The sequence below is a fragment of the Geospiza fortis genome, unplaced genomic scaffold (assembly GCF_000277835.1).
Source record: "Geospiza fortis unplaced genomic scaffold, GeoFor_1.0 scaffold41, whole genome shotgun sequence".
Classification (NCBI taxonomy): Eukaryota; Metazoa; Chordata; class Aves; order Passeriformes; family Thraupidae; genus Geospiza; species Geospiza fortis.
The window spans coordinates 12,813,844-12,833,644 of NW_005054299.1; the positions used below are offsets into that span (position 1 = coordinate 12,813,844).

The 19,801-nt window shown below is 49.6% G+C and overlaps 1 protein-coding gene across 1 annotated transcript; it reads left to right on the plus strand.

The window, feature by feature from the left end:
* Positions 1 to 7: 7 nt before the first annotated feature.
* On the plus strand, positions 8 to 17,937 carry AARS2 (alanyl-tRNA synthetase 2, mitochondrial). The gene is given in 22 exon segments (XM_005416322.3): positions 8 to 38; positions 405 to 593; positions 1,237 to 1,382; positions 2,131 to 2,325; positions 2,817 to 2,961; positions 3,386 to 3,531; positions 3,836 to 3,944; positions 4,296 to 4,334; positions 4,983 to 5,094; positions 5,636 to 5,763; positions 6,502 to 6,652; positions 8,450 to 8,619; positions 9,615 to 9,728; positions 10,425 to 10,580; positions 11,221 to 11,358; positions 11,762 to 11,871; positions 12,967 to 13,075; positions 14,572 to 14,694; positions 15,004 to 15,114; positions 15,976 to 16,059; positions 16,199 to 16,309; positions 16,683 to 17,937. Coding segments are annotated over 22 exon segments (2,760 nt in total). The 5' UTR covers positions 8 to 29; the 3' UTR covers positions 16,848 to 17,937.
* Positions 17,938 to 19,801: the final 1,864 nt, after the last annotated feature.

Here is a 19,801-nt window from a genome sequence, read left to right on the forward strand (position 1 = left end):
CCCCACGCCTCCTCTTCGTCAACGCGGGCATGAACCAGGTGCTCTCCCCGCTCCCCTCCTCCGGCTCACCGGCGCTCCGCTCTCAGAGGAGCGCGGCCCGCCTTGGGGTGCCCCTGCCACGGAGATGTCCGGCGTTGCTTTGAGCTGCCCGCTCCGCCGTCCTCCCGGACGCCTCTCGTAGTGCCGTAGGGCTGTGGCAGTCTCCCTCGCTGGCCATAGTTAAGAACCATCTGAACACAATCCTGTGCCGTGTGTTCTAGAAAAAACTTGCTTAAGCGGGGAGGTTGGACCAGATGACCCACTGTGGTCCCTTCCAGCCCGGCCCGTTCTGTGTATCAGAAGCCCCAGGCGCAGGCTCCTGCGCTGGGTGGCATCTGTCCACAGCGGGTGTCTCTCATTTCCAGTTCAAGCCCATTTTCCTGGGCACGGCGCACCCCCGGAGCGAGCTGGCCCAGCACCGGCGCGTGGTGAACAGCCAGAAGTGTGTGCGTGCGGGAGGGAAGCACAACGACCTGGAGGATGTGGGCCGAGATACTTACCATCACACCTTCTTCGAGATGCTGGGGAACTGGTCCTTTGGGGATTACTTTAAGGTGAGGTGATAGGAGTGAAGCCTTTCTAGGGGAAAACATAGCCTGCCTTTCGGAGCTGTGCTGTAGTGGCATAGGACTGTGTGCAGAAGGCGTTTTGGTAAGATCCAGATTAATTCCTGGGAGCTCTGTGGCCTGGAACAGAGGTGGTCAGCTCATGGGCTCTGTCGCTGAATGTGTCCTGCAGACTCGCAAAGCACTCAGCCTGCCAAAGCTGTCACCAACATGTAAAAATCAAAGTTTTCTGTGAGAATGCCAGTGTTGACCACTTTATATAGTGAAAAGAGGTTACCAGTTCATTTGATGCTTAGTACTAGAAAGTTTGAAAAGGGAAGAAGAATAAAGGATGCTAGATTTTTTAGGTGGCGAATACATTTTTTCTTTGGAAAGAAAATAATTCATGTAACTGCCAGTAGGCGCATAGATGCACACCATGCTGAAGGTCTCACAACGTTATAGGAAAGTCAGTTTTCCAGTGGCAGCAGTGAGCTGTCTCACTCTCCTGACCTTCATCCTGCTCTTTGCAATACACCTGAAAATTAGAAAGGGAGAGAGACAGCTAAAATTAACTTCTTTGTTGTTTGAGTCCCATTCTAAAGACCCTTCCTGAATTACTGTGCTTCATTTATGTTCCCCACCTGCTCAGGAGGAGGCATGTAGCATGGCCTGGGAGCTCTTGACAGAGGTCTATGAGATCCCCAGAGATCGTCTCTACGTCACCTACTTTGGGGGAGACCCCTCGCTGGGGCTGAGCGCAGATGAGGAGTGCAGGGACGTGTGGCTCCGCCTGGGGTAAGTGTGTCACAGAAGAGGTTCTGAGTAGCAGGTACTGACATCTCACTTTCCACAGTTTTGCATTTGCTCTTTAGTTGACTAGCTTTAGGGGCCAGAGAGTGTGTTTTAAACCCATTTTGTTTCTGGTTTCTTTGGGTTGTTAAAAGTCAGCTGGGCTCTGAGCTCACTGGGTCTCTTGAACTTTTGGTTCATTCTCAGATAGTGTCGGTGGGGGTGGGTATGTGCCTAAAACTGGCTGGCCTGGATGATGTACGGGATCTCCAGTCCTTTGCTTCCTCTCCATCATAAGAGTACTTCTCTGAAAGCAGGCAATGGCTACTTCAGTGAGAGGGTGCAGCCACTGCAGAGAGCACTGCTGTGCTTTGGGACCTTGTTTCAGCTGTATGTAGGCTTTGAACCCAAGGCAGCCAGCTCTGTGCCACTGATGGTGTTCAGGTCTTGCCTCTGCCCCAAGAGCAAGGTGCTCCACAGACCCACTGGACAGCCTGTCTTGGTCATCAGGGGCCAGGCTGTGTTTGCCTGTCATTCTGGGCTGAGACTAGGGTCCTCTGTGGTTTGGCTCACTTAATCTTGCTAAGGAGAGTAATTCTGTGTGAACAGAAGGAAGCAGAGGAATTCTGATGTATTTGCTTTTTGAGTCTGTAGTGGGAAGAAAGGATTCCTTTCTTCCAGCTTTCTCTGTGATCTAGGCTGGTGGTTTGTATGTATGCCTCGGCACTGCCATCTCTGTTATTTGCCTTTCCAGGGTTCCTGCCAGTCACATGCTTCCTTTCCCATTGAAGGATAACTTCTGGGAGATGGGGGACACAGGTCCCTGTGGTCCCTGCACGGAGATCCACTATGACCACGTGGGTGGTGGCAGAAATGCTGCAGCACTGGTGAACCAGGGCAGCCCCGATGTAGTGGAGATCTGGAACTTGGTTTTCATGCAGTACAGCAGGTACCAAGCATGTCATCTGAACTCCAGAGCCTTTCCCCCTAGCCTGACTCCAAAATCAGGTGTATATTCTCAGACTTATCACTGTTTTCCAGAAGATGGCAATACCAGGAGCAAGAGAGAAGCTATGGAGATTTGTCCAGCATGGCTCTTGGCCCCCTTTGTTTTATTTCCCTGTCTTCAACCTCCACTGCCTATTCTCCCTTAATGCTGCATTCTAGAGATCTCTTGAGGTCTGCAGCAACCTGGAGGAGGAGGAGGAGGGTGCCTTTTTCCTTACATTGCAGCCTATCCTGACTATGTGATGGTCAGATCCTGACAGGGCCAAGGCAGGCTGCTGTCATTATTGTCCCTGAGCTTCCTTATGCTGGGTCACCCACTGTTTCCATCCCCTGTCTCTTTCCCATTCTCTTTGATTCACCTGTTCCTTATTTTTTCCCATTAATTGATCCTTGCTTCTCTTTTGCCTTTTATTTTTCCTGCTTGGCTGACAGAGAGGTGGAGGGGAATCTCCTTCCCTTGCCACAGCACCATGTGGATACAGGAATGGGTCTGGAAAGGCTGGTGACAGTTCTGCAGAACAAACGTTCCAACTATGACACAGATCTCTTCACTCCCATCTTGGATGCCATTCACAAGGTGATGGTGCTTCTGCTCAGAGTCACAGCTCAACAAAAGCTCCTTGAACACAGACTGCTTGCTGGGTACTGAGCAGTATCTTGAGACAGGAGGTTATGTCCTGGCAGATCCTGGCAGATCCAATGCAGTGTTCTAGAAAAAAGGGTTTCCAGGTTGGAAATCCGCTGGGATATCAGCACTGCTGATTCATTTTTCCTTCAAGGTGTCTTAAGTTTCTCAGTGCCAGGGCATTGGCTGACCTGTGTTAGGTACAGAAGTCTTGGTCTGTAGTGCTGTGGAGGGATTTAATGAGTACATGTTAGGTGCACGAGGTTCAGAGGAAGTTGAAAAACATGATGTCAGGCATAGCTGGCTGCCTCTTGCATTGAAACTTCTTCTGCAACGATTACTTTCTGCTGATTTGTCTCTCTACTTTCTCTTTTAGGGCTGCGGAGCACCCAGATACCAAGGTTTGGTCGGGAATGCTGACGTTGGGCGTGTGAACATGGCCTACCGCGTGGTGGCAGATCACGTGCGCACCCTATGCGTGTGCATCACTGATGGCATCTACCCAGGCTTCTCTGGAGCAGAGTAAGGACATAAGGAAATGGCAGGAGGTGGAGGAAGTTAGGTCTAGAAAGGAATATGAACAGCCAGGGAAGAGGTTCTGGTGTGGGCCCTAGACAGGGAGTGCGTGAGCTTTGGGGGAGACAGGAAGATGAGAGCTGGGAAGGGGTGCCAATCTGCAGACTTTCCCTTGGATGGGTGTAGAGTGTTGGGAGGATAGGTGTAGCCTGTGCTGATGAATCAGACCAGATGAGCTGGGGGATGCTGGATGTGGCAGCTGGGCAGGGGTGCTCACAAGGCTGCCTAAGGAATCCTGCTCTGTTTTCAGACTGGTGCTGCGTCGGATCCTGCGCAGGGCTGTACGCTTTTGCTCTGAAGTTCTACAGGCTCCGCCTGGGCTCCTGGCCTCCCTGGTGCCTACTGTAGTGGAAGTGCTGGTGAGTAAAACTGCTGTCTTGGGGGAAAAAGGTCATCACACATCCTATTCAACCCCATGTCCATTTTCTGCACACTGTCAGGAGTCAGTCTTGGATGGGAAGGACCTCCAGGAAGGTGTACCTGATGCTATGCATTCCAGCATTAAAAACCTCTTGTCCCCATATCACTTGTGATGGGAGGGAGGGGGCCTAGTGTCATCAATGGTACCGTCAGCACAAACATGTGTAAGTGCATGCAAGTAACCTCTGTAATGTTTGTGCAAGTAACCTCTATAATGTTTGTGACATGCTGCGAGATCCCCCAAGGAAGATGCTGAGGATGTTATCACTAACTGAGGCTCACTTCCACAGGGAGATGCTTATCCAGAGCTGACAAGGAATGCCAACCAGGTGAGCAATGTGGAATCCCCTTGTCTCATTATCTTTGTGAGACACTCCTCTCAAGCCCAGGAATCATCCTGCCCTTGGGACTTAGCTGGAGGAGTTTGCATAGCCTCCTCTGCAGTCATGTTCTCGTGGGTGGACTGAGATGTTCTGGGCACAAGTATCTGTGGCAGATTTCCATATGGTCCACTAGGTCCTTACCAGGGACTGCATGTGCTGTGTAAGGTGGCTGTTGCTCTAAAAAAGCTACAGTAGCTTTTTTGGTTGAGTGCAAGTACAGCCTGTCCTCGCCTGGGTACCCTTCGTCTAAAGTGGAGCGATGATTTAAGGCTAGTCCCAGCTTGCTTCCACTGACAGCAACTTCTCTGGCTATTCCAGACATACAGTTGTAATTGGGTCACAGATAGGAATGCTCAGTAGGGAACATTTGTCAGCCTAAAGCTTTCCCCACGTGGATGGTCAATATTTCTTTGACAGGAATGGTGACAGGAGACACAATGACTTTGGCACTGTTCAATAATGCATCAGAGCCATGTTGTGATGGATACGTGCTGAACAAAAAGGCTGGTTGATATGCTTTGAGCTGGCTGAGCAGGGCTGAGCTGAGCTGGGGAACTCCCTGAAATGTGGGTAACCCTTCTGATCCTTGGGCAGATCCAGGATATCATTAATGAGAATGAGGCCGCATTTCTGTCCTCCCTGGAGCGTGGGAGGCGCATCATCGAGCGCACAGTGCAGCAGATGGAGCCCTCCACAAATTTCCCAGGTGAGTGTCCTTCCTCTGACAAGCTGCACTTAGAGACAGTTTGCTCCAGGTCCTCACAAGTATTGCAGTCAAAACTGGTGGATGTTTGCCTCCCCTGCATTTTCTGTGACACTTTAGCCCCAGACAGAGGAGCAGATGTTCCTTTCTCCAGATTGCAGTTGATTTCTAGTACTTTGTACTCACAACAAATTTGGTACCTGGCAAGTTAGAAACATTCCCTTGCTGTTTTACTGACTGATCAATGAAGTCATTGGAACTCACAGCTGAGAGGAGTAGCACAGGACCCAAACAGTGCAGCTGCCTGTGTAGATGTGCTGCACTGAATTTTAGCAGGAAGGGCTGCTGTGGAGCATTATTATTACTCAGTCCCATGCAAGAAGAACACCAAGGCTTCTCTTGCCCATTAACTGTGCAGTTACCTGCAATACAGGTGGATCCAGTTACCAAAGCACACACTAGATTGGTCCCATGCCGACAAATCTTGAGATGCCTTTGCTGTCTGTGTTCTCACAGAGTTCTTGACCTTTTTTTTGTCTTACAGCTGAAGTAGCCTGGTCCCTCTATGGGAGTTTGGGATTCCCTCTGGATCTGATTGACTTGATGCTTGAAGAGAAGGGAATCAGTTTGGATTCAGCTGCTTTTAATGAACTTGTTCTGGAAGATGTGAAGGTAAGAGGGAGACCTGCCTTGTCAGAATAATTCAAAGCCTTACCTGTCTCCTGTGAACATGGAAGCAGGATCCCTTTCACTGCTGAGGCTCTTCAGAGCACCACAGGGCTACATGCCTTCTCCCTGAAGGGGAAGTGAGTCTGAAATAGCAGTGTCATCACAATCCCCTTGTGTCTGAATGTGGAACTGAAGTATTGGTTGGTGATTTTTTCTCAGGTATTTTATGATGCTGGAGTGAAGGTTATGAAATATTTATATAGGTTAGGACAGTCGCCTGTTAGGGAGGACTGTCATGTAGTCTATCTTCTCACGCAAAGTAGAACCAGCTTAGACAGCTGAAGCAGCAAATTATTTATGAAGAGTTTACAAAATCTCCATGATCTCTGTAGTGCTGAAATACTTGCACTGCGCACCCACCTCCACCACTCCCCAGTGCAGTAATTGGTTTGAGGCCTTGCTCTCCTGAGCTTTAATGGCCTGGAAGCTTCACAGCCACACAGCAAGCTGTGCCAGCAGGGATGTGTTAACAGTTGGTATGGCCTGGCTCAAGGCTAGCACAGAGTGGTATTCAGTGCTTGTGAGGTTTGAAGGGATGGGGTTAGTAAGCAGTAGCCTACATCAGCCTGGACCTGAGCAAGCCATGAAGGTGGAAGAAGCCATTCCCAACCTTACAGCTCCAGTTACCTGTTTGCTTGCCCCCGGGATCTCCCATCTAACTGTGCCTTTGCTCTGCTGCAGCGGAAGGCTGCTGGCTCACAGGCAGGAGAGCCAGGGAGCACAAACACCCCCCTGGACGTGCACTCGCTGGCTCGGCTGCAGGACAGCAAGGTGCCTGCCACGGATGACTCTCCCAAGTACGCATACACCCTGGGACAGCACGGGCACTACGGTGAGTGCCTGGCCCACCTTGCCACTCCAAGAAGCTCTGCTGGGGTCCCTCACATGGCTGCTTTTGCTGCCTAACCCCATGCATGTACAACGTATACTTCATGCTCCAAACCTGTCCACCTTGCTGCCGCATCTCTTCCCTACCCCTGTACCTCATGCCAGACTGGGTGCTTTTCTTAGTGCTGTTGGCACGTCCCTAGGAAGGCTCTGGGCTGGTGACAAGGCTGAGCTCTGGGTTGGCTGGCACCACTGGGTGCAGTGGTGAAACAGACACTGTTGATTTCTTCTAGAGATAAGTCTGTCTCCAGCAATTAGGCTCCTGGGTGTGTGCTCGGGAGAAAGAAGGATGGTTATGCAAGGGTTTTAGGTGGTTGTGTGGAACCATGCCCTTGCTGTTTCCGTGGCAAGCCGCTAGGTGCCAGCACAGGCTTTTTGTCGCCAAGGGTAACTGAGGCTGCTGGTGCTCCAGGGAAGGCATCAAGATAAGCCACAGGGAGCAAGAGGTGGTGTGGCTGTCACAGACAATTAGAGAAGGCTGTGTACAGCCAACTCCCTGTTACCCAGTGTGCTGGTGGCAGCCCACGCTAAGCAGAAAGGAAGGCAATTCAAGCTATATATACTACAACAAGAGCACAACAGAGGAAAAAAGCCTAGCATTGTGACATTGGCTCAAATCCCCAAACTAGAGCTGTCCCACCTTCTCCTTCTGAATCATGGAATAGTTTGGGTTGAAGGGGATCTCTGGATGTCCAATTTCTTGTTAAAAGTAACATCAGTTTCCCAGTTAGATCACATTGCTCAGAGCTTTGTCCATTTAAGTTTTCAGTATCTTCAGGGACAAAAATCTCACAGCCTACCCATTCCCTGTTCTTTATCACCCTTAGTGTGTAAAGGTTTTTTTCTTTACATACAGCCAGAATTTCCTGTACTTTTGATGTAGTCTCCCAAATGCTAAATAGGGATGAATAACCTCTTTCTTTGACTGCTGGCTATGTTTGTGTTCATACAGCTCAGCAGGCAGGCAGCCTTCCTTGCTGCAAGGGCACCCTGCTGGCTTGTGTTCAGCTTGCTCCTGAGAACCTGAGATTTCTGTCAGTTTGTTTCTGTAGACTGCTCAGATGCCTTCAAAAAACAGTCCAGTTCTTCAATGTATCAACCAGTCCCTGCCTATTAAGTGGGATGTGGGTGCATCCCATTTTGTCATGAATAGTCATTAATGAAGATGTTAAGTGGTGTTGTCCCTTATATCAGCCACCAAGTAGCTCTGCCAGTAGCTGAATATCAGTTGAGCATTGAACTACTGAGCAATTCTCGCTGAGGCCCTCTGCCCAGCCGATTGCACGCCCACCTCATGGTCTGCTTGTCCGTAGTGCCCAAATCTGGGTTCAAGGAGCCTACAGGAAAGCATGTTAGAAGCTTGCTGCACCCAGGAATGCGACATCCCTGCTGTCCCCTATCCACAGCATCTTCATAAGAGTCAGTCAGGTTTGCCAAGCTTGCAGTATAGCAAGATGCAGATGTGTCTGTGTCACATTTTCTTCTGCCAAGCTCGTGTGGAGCTGGATTGGATGTCCCTGCCTGCTTAGCTGCTACTCTGTGATTAGGAGAGTGAGGGGTGACTTAGTTCCAGTCCTTTGTCCCTTCTGCCAGTAGCTGTTCCTCTCCTACCAAGGCAAAGTGCCAGCTTTCAGTATAGCCCAGTGTTAGCAGGGTTGGCACAGGGAAGTGATCCCTCCTTTCCTGTTGCAATCTGACAGGCTGTGTGCACTAACTGCTGCTGTCTTCTTTCCCCTGACAGAGTTCAGCCCGTGCCAGGCCACTGTGCTGATGCTGTACAGAGATCAGTGTCTCCAGAAGGAGGTTGGGGCAGGGCAGCGCTGCGGTGTCATCTTGGACAGGACTAACTTCTATGCACAGCAGGGAGGGCAAGACTCTGACCAAGGCTACATGATACGTTTAGGACAGCAGGTAAGGCCCTTTGCTGCCTAGCCCAAGGCTGCCATGGGTTCTGAGGCCAGGCAGAATTCTCCAAGTGATGGGTTATTCTTCTGTGTTAATTTGCAAGCTGCTGACTCTTGACAGTTCCCTTGGCATAGCATCAGAGTTGATGGGGTAAGGCAGAATCAGCAGTAACTTCACAAGGGCATTCTTGCTGCTCTGGTTGTCTCTCACAACCCTTTGCAATTTCATCTTGCTGAGGAAGACTAAAGTCTCTTCCTTCTCAGGTCTTCCTTCAGTGTGCTGTGTTCTTGCCAGCTGGGGCTGTAGTGCTGAGAGAAGGCAAACATAGATCAGAGAGTCTGTGAACTGAGTAGCTTCTCTCTGGTCAGTCCTGGACAGCTGCAAGTGCTGCCCAACCTGAGACCCAGTGCAAAAACTCTTGATTCCTCCCAAGAGCATCAGGGAGGAGCTCCACTTCTGCAGCATGTTCCTTCAGCCTTGCCAAAGGGAGGGCTTTGACCCTGTCCTAGGAAGTTACACAGAGTGCAGCTTCTCCTTTCCCCATTTCCTGGTCTTGATAATCACCCCTGGGCCTTTTTAGCCTTGCAGAGAGTTACAGTGCCTTGCTCAGCACTTCTCCCCAAGCTATAGTGGTGGTCCAGTTTTGTTGCCATCCCAGTGAGGCAGAAATGGTGTCTTGGATGCTAGAGACATGCCTTGGGAGATGCTGTGCATCACCGATGAGCATAGTTTTTAAGAAAATTTGTCAGCCTGGATGGTGTTACTGCCCCTCCACTGCAAGCTGGCAGCCCCAGCATACTGTGTAGTGAGTGGCTGGGTACAGGTGAGGTCTGAGAAACCTTGGTTATGTTTGCAGTAAGCTTCTCTCTGCTTTTCCCACCCCATCCCTGTCTTTTAGGGATCGGTAGAAATTGTGTTTCCCAGTAGGGTCAAGCAGGTAGACAGCACAGATACTTGGATCTTCCCTGTGTCCTAATTCATTTTTCTGTCTCTTTGCTCAGGATGTACTTTTCCCTGTAGAGTCAGTTCATCTCTGTGGGGGCTACGTGATCCATGAGGTCACTGCTGTGGAAACCCTGCGTGCTGGCGACCAAGTGCAGCTCTTTGTGGATGAGGTGATGACTGAGTGTTCTTAACCTTTTCCTTGTAATGTTCTGAGTAACCCGGGCACAGCAGATCTTTGTCCCTTGTATTCTTGAGACTGTTCTTCATCACAGTGTGCAGTGGGAAGGAGATATCACAGCTGACTCTGTAATCTTTGTGAGCCATTGTGTCGGTGATGGAGAGAGACGGGGAGACTGATTCGGTGATCAGAATCCGATTTTATTGTGGGATACAAATGCTCATATACTATTTCAGGGAGACTAATAATGTGTTCTACAATGATTAGGTTAAAATCACATACACAAACTTATGCATATAACAACATCTCTTGCTTGCAGAGTTTAGTGGGATTTTCTTTTTCAAGTAAACCCGTTTGATTTAATCTTCTTGCAATCTAGGTCTAATTTTCAAAGTTCTGTTTGTTTTTGCCAATGTCATCCTGTTATCAAATCTCTTATGTTAACCAGCTCCAAAGTCCATCATCTGTCTTGTGTCCCCCAACATTCCAACACCATTGGTTTGTCCAAAAGTATCCAGCTTACCCTTCACTGTTTTACAAAGATGATCCCATGGAAAAAGGAGTTAGGTCTGCCCTGTCACATAACTCATCTCAGAGCTGTACTACCTGTTGTTTTTCCTCCATCTTTTCCTATCCCCTGACATGCAACCTTTTCCTTATCTCTTGTGCCATGCCCTGCTCCCCTGAGCTGAGGAGAGCCAGCAGTCCCTGCTAATGGTGGTGTGTGCTTTCAGGGGCAGCGCCTGGCCTGACCTTCGCGCCCCGGCGCGTCCTGGGTGACAGCACCGAGCAGCGGGGCTCCCACGTGACAGCAGAGCGGCTGCGCTTCGACTTTGACACCAAGGTGACTCTGAAATCCAGTCCCCTAGTTCTCAGCTGTACCAGCATTCCAGTACAGCTCTTCTCTCCAGGGATTTGTCCCCTCTCCCCATAATCACTCCTTTAGACACAAGTCACGTTTTATCTCAGTAATGAAGCTTGCTCCTCTGGACGTGGCTGTGTCCATTGGCATTGATTTGACCATGAGCAGGGCTTGCTGAGGGGATGAATGGGGGTCAGAAGGGAAAGGACTCAGCAAGGCCAGTGGTCATGGGACTGACACAAAATAGTGTAAAGGAGTCTTTGAGAGAAGGTGCTTGGCTGTGACATGTATCTGATGTCTGTACTAGACGTTCAGGTGAGAGTATTTGTGAAGCTTTGGGTAAGCTTTGTGAAGCTGGCCCTAGTAACCTGTCATTCATTCTAGTATCTCTTTTGAGGACTTTGGCTGATGCTCTTGCATCAAAAATCCTTATCTCTCATGGGAGGAGAAGGTGGGAGGGCCATGATGTTCACAGTTCCCTTTTACAAGCAGAGAAGATGAGATGCAGGGGAAGAGTGGTGTGCCCAAGCTGAGTCATCTGGTGGCTGTGCCCCAGATCTCCCTCCTTCTTTCTGTACCTCTCAGGAGGCTTCTCCTGAGTGTGGCTGATTTGCTTCCTCAGGGCCATGTGACTGTGGAGCAGCTGCAGCAAGTGGAGCAAGTGGTGCAGGACCTGATCCAGAAGAATGAGGTGGTGCATATGGCTGAAGTGCCCCTCACATTGGCAAGAAGAGTTCAGGGACTCCGAGCAGTGGATGAGGTATGACAGGATGGCAGCACACATCTTCATGAGCCTTCTCCTTCAGCTGGAATCATCTGGGACACGAGATGTTGACACAACATCTCTCTGCAAGGGAATTGTCTCCCAAAACTCAGATGGGAAAATAGGACAGAGATGAGGTCTCAGGACACTGTTGTAAAACATGGAGCCTGGTGATGTACAGGCTTGCTGTTCATGCCTGTGGACCAAAAGCCTGTTGTGTCACCAATTGTTTCTTTCTCCCACTGGTGGCTGGTTGTGGGGGAGAAGTAGTGCCACCCCTGACTCAGGGGCTCGTCTAGAACAGGGGAAAATGAGGCAGACACCTGAAGCCATGTAGTTAGTCTGTAAGTGCCCCTGCACAAATATGTTGTTAGCTGCTGATCCCTGTCTCCTCTGTCAGGGCTATCCAGATCCAGTGAGGATAGTGTCCCTGGGGGTCCCTGTGGAGAATGTGCTGACCTGTGACTCCAAGGCTGCAATGCAGACCTCTGTGGAGCTCTGCTGTGGGACGTAAGTGACTTTTGCTTGCAGCCAGAAGGCATGTGTGTGGGCACTGGTGGCTGAGGTAGAAACATCACTACAAGCTCACATCCCTGTCCCTGTGAAACTAAGTTTCCTCACTGGAAAAATATTGTGAGGACAGGATGGGCTATTTACAAAGCTTTGGAAGTTCCAGATTGAGCAAACTTTAACAAAATGCACAGCATTTTTCCTTACTTCATAGTCTGAAACCAACCTGGAAGCCACAGAGCACCAGCAGAGTCTGGGAGAGGTGTGTGTGTGACTTGTTGCACCAGGGTTGTGGTGCTTTGTCTTTGGGGTTACAGAAGGGCTGGGTACCCAGATGGAGACTCCAATTCAGCTGTGAGAACTTGAGACTGCTCTGATTATTTTAATTAATTATCTTCACCCTCTTCTGCTTTTAGCAGTAATGAGAGTAGAAGAATAGTTAATCCAGCTTAGGACAGTGCTGATATAAAAAAAAAAGAAGGAACAAACTGGCCTTAGAGCAGATAGAGCTGAAAATGAGCAATTTTCTACCCATGAGATCTTCTTGTGGGAGTAGTGGGAAAAGAAAGTGCATGGGAGATGATCAATTCTTATGAAGATGTCTGGAATGATTGCTTGTGGTAACAGAACACAAGACACCATAGTTTTCATATCCAGCATTGAATAAACAAGAAGGAAAAGGGAGTGTCAGTGTCCTGAGACTGCACAGCTATCCTTTGTCTGGAGTCTGCTGGCCAGGCAGTGAGCTGGCCTGACAAGAGAGTGGTGGGGTAGAGGAGCTGAGTAGAGGAGAAAAACAACAATTCATCTCACTGCTGAAGGAGAGGAAAGGAGAACAGAACTTGGCTGCACCATTTGACTGGACCCTGCTGGGCAGGGAGCACAGAAGTTCCTCTGGAGTAGCCTCAACTGTGCTGTCTCTTGCCTGACAAGGTTCCATCGGGATTTTAGGGATGGAAAAGGATTCAAGGTACTGGGGTTATGATTAGGAAAGGCCTGCTGGACTTCAGAGTTTTTGAAAAAGAAGGCAGGGTTCCTGATTTCTGTTTGCAAAGAGCAACTTGCTTTCTTTCCTGTTCTCTGCTGGCGTCCTAGGCACCTTCTCCAGACAGGATCTGTGGAAGACCTGGCCATCATCAGCGAGCGCCAGCTTGTCAAAGGCATTAGCCGTGTCATTGCAGTGACAGGGGGACGAGCCAAAAAGGTGAGAAAGAGGGAAATGACATTTCTGCCATGTCAAGGCAGTGCCAGAAGGACCAACATTTGTAGGTTCCTCATAGACAATTAGCTCCCCACTGCTTTGGTTGAAGCCTCCCTGCTGTGCCACATCTGGCTTCCTGCTTCAGCCTTGGACTCAGCTCTGCTGCTGTACCTCACTATTCACCTCCTTTCCCTCCCATGCTAGTTCTCTGTCTCCTTGACCTTCATTTCTCCCTTCAGACCCCCCTTTCCAAGATAAAAACTTGCACAAAATATCAGGAAGCCTCTGGTCTATAAATTTCAATCCCCCAGTAGGTATTTTAAGGTGTAATTCTTGGTGCATTGATTTCGCCTCCTGCCTATCACAGCTGGATTTGCACTTGATGATTACAGGGTTTTGGCCTCATTCTTACAGCCCTTTTGCTTCCTTTCTTTAGTCTTTTTCCTGCTAAACTGTGATTCTGGTCTGGCTGGTTCTGTATAAAAAGTAAGCAACCTACTATTGTGTTTGTGAGATCACTCTGTCCTTTGAGTGTTTGGAAGTGTCAGGTGCTCCATAAGCCTTCCCTCTTCCTTTAAGGCTGCTGTCAGAGAGGAGAGTGACTCATAGTCACTGGAATTGGAAGGACTAAAGGCAAAGCCCACCCCTGCAAATCTGTTACTTTTTGGCTGGCCATCCCCTGTGCATCTGTGTCCCAGAGAGGCTTTTCTTCATGCAGAAGAACAAAAAGCTATCGGGCACATCTGCATGCTTTGCTGGAAGTGCTGACCTGGAGAGCCCCTGAGAGGAGCTTTGTGCAAGTGTTAATGACACAAGGGAGACTGCAGAGAGATTTACTTGAAACAAGGGTTGTGTATCCTAGCTAGGCAGAGCAGTCCTCTGCTGTCCTGCTCTAAAGTCTTGCAGGACCATCCTGGGCACAGAGATCTAGCAGAGAGGAAATGCTTCAAACCATAAGGATTGGCACTGGTGAAAAAAGCTTGTAATAGCTTTTTAAAAATAATTATTTATAGCAGCACTGTTGGTGAAAACAATAAGAAATATATCAGGATAGGTAAACTCAGGAAATATCCTTCAATGGCTGATGAGGTTTCTTTTAGTGTTGGTGTTTCTCTTGTTTCTTCAGTCAGCAGTTTCAAGATTGCATTTCCTAATGGAAAAAGATTTCTAAGATGCTCCACAGAGCTCCCCAGTTTTTCCTCAATGAAATCCTGATGATTTTGGTGCAAATTTTTGAGGAAACATGAATTTTGACCATAAATATCACCTAAAGCTCGACAGCTTGGTCTGCCTGAGTGTGACCATCTAGTGTTGGTTGCAAATCTAGAGAGGAATGTTGTGTTTCAGAGTCTTGCAGGAACAGTCATTCCTAAACCATCTGTAGGTGTCTTCTTATTGGATTCTGAGCAGCACTTCAGCGTTCATGACCCTGCTTTCTCCATCCCTGTGGACTGTTTCTGTTGCTGCATTTGAAGCATGCATTCCTTCCATCTCTGCAGGCCCGGGAAGTAGGCCAGTGCTTGGCTATGGAAGTGGACTCTGTCTCCCTGCGGATGAAGCAGAGGATCACCTCTATTCCTGAGATGCAGAACCTCTCCAAAGAAGTGGGCCAGTTGACCAAAGTAAGGATTACACAGCATGGGCACATGAGACACAGGACTCTTCCCCTATCAGGTTCACCTCTTACCGTGGTCAGTAGCAAGAGCAGGTTGCTACCTGCTGTTGCTTCTTTGGTCACAAGGATTTTTGCCAGTGTCCAGGTGGCTGTGTTGCAGATGGGCAGCTGAAAAGAGAAAGCTGCTCAGCACAGTGACTGGCTGCCCTGGTTAAAGCAGGGTCTGGGGCTGTGCTCCAGCCTGACCTCCCAGAGAACTAGCACTTTATGTCTAGGGGTACAGTTTAATGTTCTTACAGAGCAAATTGTCTCGCAGGTGGTGGCCAGCACTGCAATGCCCCAGTGGCAAAGAAAAGAACTACAGACCATCCTGAAAGCATTACAGCGAACGGCCAACACAGCTGTCAAGAAACTGGAGCTGCAGCAGGTACTGAGGCAGCAACACACTGACTTGCAGCCAGCTGATAGCACACACCAGTGGACCTGGTGTCTGTGTCACACGTCAGAGCCACTCCGTCACTGGGGTCTCAGAAGGCAGAGGAAAGCCCATACAATCACTCATGGTACAACACAGGCCCCGTGTTGGGTTGGTTTTGCTGGCCATTGTTTATGGGGCCGTTGGTTAAAATGCAGAGAATGGCTGGCTGGGCTTTTAGCACCTGCAGAATTTCCATGTCTCCCTGCCTGTGAGAACAGAGAGCCCCATACCAGCAGTTTTGGCCAACACCAATAGGCATTGGGCATCACCTCCTTGTTTATACATGGAGAAGATGAGATGGTCCTCACAGAGGGCTTAACAAAGTTATGCAGTCAGTGACAGGACAGAGTCTTTCTTGCAGCCACATGGATTTTGCTGTGCTTCCCACATGTGTTTGTGTTCTGCCAGTTTGTATTAAAAGCAAATTAGAAATACTTACTGGTAACTTAGAGATCTCAGGAAAAATTGTCCCTTTCTTAAAGTAGGAGCATCTTGCCACAGAAGCCTTCCTGAGACATGTGGCACTGTATAGGTCTAGGAGAGAGGCTGGGGACTGAATGAGTCACTTGCTATTCCACTTTTGACAGGGGTTCATCTCTGCTTGCATTTGGGAAGGAGGGCTGTACAGGTCTTTACATGGAGGATTCAGGCTGCTAGTCTGACTTCGACTTCTGCTATCAAACGTCTCCCATCTGTCCCACAAAGCAGTGCTTGCATTCCCTTTGTGTATATATTACATGGATATATCCCCATGCAGCCCACCCTGTGCCACCTCTAGTCCTTCAGAGTGCTGCGTTTTTCTCCCTCCAGGCTGAGAAGGTGGCACAAATCTTGCTAGCAAAATACTGCAACCAGCCTGTCATCATTGATACTATCCCAGCGGATTCCCTCTCGGTGAGTAATCCACATTCTTTTTTGGCCCAGCAGTACCTCAGGTGCTGCAGACAGCAAGAGGGAGTTGCTGGGCACATTTTCTGCTGCATGCTGGTCTTCTTTGCTGTGTCCTGACCTCTGTTGTCCCTGCCTCTCCTAGATCCTAATGAAAGTAGTGAACCAGCTGTGTGACAAGTCTCCTGGCACCTCAGTCTTGCTGCTCAGCCCTCAGGCTTCGGGTGAGGTGCTCTGTGCCTGTCAGGTGTCCAAGGTAAGCAGAACCCTGATAGAGACAAGGGGAACCTGCCTGTCAAGGGGGGCTGGATCCACTGCTCAGCAGGTCCTGCTGGAGGCTTTTCCTGGGGCTTTGCCCAGTGTTGGTGATTAATCAGGGGCAGGACCTGAGATGACTGTACTGGGACCAGATGTGCTTTCAGTCTCTGCTGGGCACAGATATTCCTGGATCCTCCAGGCTGTGTTTGCCTAGGGGCAAGACACAGCATTAACGTGTAAGCTCAGCCTTTGTGGTCCTCAGGGTCAGGACTGCCTCAGGCTGGGTGAGGAGAGGATGCTGTTACCTTTCTATATTCACAGACTGCAGGCTGCCCCACGGTATGAATAACTTGCCTGTGTCTCTTCCCCAGAGCTGCCTCCCCGGGTTCTCTGCTGCTGACTGGGCTGTGGCTGTCTGTACACAGATGGAAGGGAAGGCAGGAGGCTCTCCCATTGTGGCTAAGGGCAGTGGAAATGCCAAAGGCATGCAGGGAGCCCTGACTACTGCACTGGAGTTCGCTCAGAGCAAACTGTGATGCTTTGGTGCCAGCACAGCTGTATGCACCCAGCTGGACACTTGATACCAAGCATATACTGTGCCCATCTGAAAGGATTGGCAGCTGAACATTGCTGCAACCTCTGCCTTGGAGCACTGGACTTCTGACCGTCCAGGATCAGCAGAGACCCAGCTGACAGAAGGGTGCTGCCTGTTCTCAGCACGAGCCTTTGGAGATGGAGCCTTGGAAAGCACCAGTTGCAACAGCAGATCCTGCTTCTCATGGAACAGTGCACATCTTGCCACAAGACCAGCACAGAGATTTTGTGAGAACGTGGGGAGTTGGCACTGTTATCTTAAAGCCATTAAAGGGTAGAGAGTAGCCAATGACCTGATGTTTCTTGTAGCTGCACCTTTTTTTTTTCTTGCTCTGGCAGAGGGGTTTGTTCTGCCCTTGCAGCTCCAGAAGTCAGCACATACTCTTGTCTAAGCAGTTCCTTCCTACTGCAGAACTCAGGACGCCCCTCTGATTATAAATGCTACTCTAATTTAGAAATTAGGGAAATCCCACCTGGCTTGTGAGCTCAGGCTTGTTAGGCTATGCAATGGGTAGAGCTGAAGGCAGTCCTCAGCACTGAGGGAACAAAATTGTCCCCCTCTCCACCTCTTTGCTTTGCTTTCTTATCTCTGTTTCTTACTGCCACTCCCTCTCATAAACTGGTTATTTTTCACAAGCAGTGGTGGACCCAGCAGATTCAATTCCTAAAGACATTTCAGACTTCAGTGTTAAGAGCTCCCAGCCAAAGCATCATTATTTTAGATACAGTATTGACCTAAATAGAGATCATAAATGGTAGCTGAGCCAAAAGTGCAACAGGATAGTGATACAAGGCAGGTTTTCACCCTGTGAGCAGCAAGAGCAGCCTAACACAAATGAATTTCCCCAGCAGGTAGGGTGTCTGTCACTGTGAAGGGAGATAGAGGACCAATAGTTGCCTGCTTTTGGGGAGGGAGGGAGGAGCTGTAGAAGCACAGTGATGCTGATGGACAGGTAGCAGGAAATGGCTGTCACATAGATACAGATTACTGAAGAGGATGTAGTGGGGCATGGCTGTGTCCAAATGAGAAACTTCCCACTTAACTGTCTGCCTGAGGGAGGGGGAATAGCTACTGTGAGCAGAGCCTTGTTTCTCTTCAGTGAACAGCTTATCTTAGGGGAAAAAGGGATGTGGACTTTGGGGGCATCATTAGCAGACAAGGGGTTTTCTTCCATATCCCAGTGGTTGTCCAGCCAAAATCTCATATGTGGTCCCTAAGGCCTAATGTGGCTCCTACTCATCTTTGCCAGCAGCTGGTTTTGCATTGGAGAGTGCCAGATATAAATGTGAGGACTCAGAGGCAGAAGGAATGGGGAGCCTTTAGAGGTTGATGGTGCTCCCAGCTGTCCTCCCCTTCTCCCCCAAATCACTGACTGCTACTGCAACCCTGCAGACCTTAAGCCTTTGGTTCAGTGAATGCTGCTTCCAGCCAGGAAGCTTAAAGCAGGGCTTATTGCAAAGGGATTTGTGAGCCAAGGTCTTGGGCATCTGCCCCTGCTGCCAAGAGTTCAGCCATCAGAGGGGTGCTCAGGCCCCTTTCCTTGATCACTGTCACTAGGGCAGGTTGCTGCTCATCCCACACCCTGCCTGCATTCCACTGTAGCAGAGCTGCTTGGTGGCTTCTCAAACTTCCTTCCATTTCTGGATGCAGGGGTGCGACTGGTGCTCCTACCATCCCTGCATCCGAGCAGTGGGGAGAGCTGGAACACCTAGCCCTTGTGACAAGGCTGGTAGGGTGCTGGAGAGGGTGTGTGGAGTCCCAGAGGATGGTTCATGCCATCAGCTGAAAGTAGCATCAGTGCCCATTGTTGGCACAATTCCTGTGTGTCACTTGGGCCCCAGCAGCACCAGGTGGGCATGGCAAGGGGTGTTCTGTGCCACTGGGAAAGCTCTTTCCCAGAGTGCTCTTGTGTTACTTTATTAATAGCTGCTACAGGAGATGATGTCTGCTCTCGGTGTTGGAGAGTAGGTGTGAGGAGGAGGAAAGGAATGCTGGCTTGAGCTGCTCCTGCATGATGCTCCAAAAGCAGAGCCTGAGCTTGCCAGCAGCAGCAGCCTTATGGAATTAACCTGCTTTGGCTTGATTGTTAGCTTAAAAGCCACTGACCTCATAGACTTTTGCCCAGCCCCTTACAGGGCAGAGCTCTGGGTGCTGCCCTTCCAGGTAATGCCTTTACTGAGCCCCTGGCACCACTCCCATGGGAGGTGAAGGGCTGCTGCTAGAGGCACCACAGAGCAGTGGCTCTTGGAGCTGTTGGAAGTAGATCCATCTCCACTGCAGTGCTGTTGGGCTCTCAGCACTGTGTGGTGAGTGAGCAGCAAAGACCTGATGCCTTGGCATTTCAGATCTATTCATCCCCTCCTGTGTTCCATGGGAAAATAACTCTGTTCCCAGGGTATTTGCAGCAGCCCCAGCACCCACCGCTGGCAGGGCTGCTGCAGTTCCTGCACCACCTTCCTATAAACCTTAAGAACCACCTGGTCTGTAAGCAGGGCTGCAGCTGCTGCAGTGGTGCTCCTCTGCCTCATCTGGGGCTGCCTTGGGAACCCCATTTTCTTCCTCCTCCTCTGCTGCTCTTGGCTTTTATAGACATGAAACTCAGTATTTCCCGTATCCTTTCTGAGCTTGCAAGAATCAATGATGTCAACATAACCAAATCCTGATGTTGTAAGTGCAGTAGCACCAAAAGCGTTCTGGAATTGAAGGACAAAATGGATCTTACCCTACCAAGGAATGATTCTGTGGAGTCATCCATGGTGCCCATGTCACCTCAGGCTGGTGAAGTGGGTCACTGCAGTAGAAATGCTGGAGTTTGTGCTGCAGCCGTGCCAGGCTGCTGATTCTAGGAGAGGGCATTTCCTGTTCTCCTGATGAAGTGCTAGTGCACAGACTTAC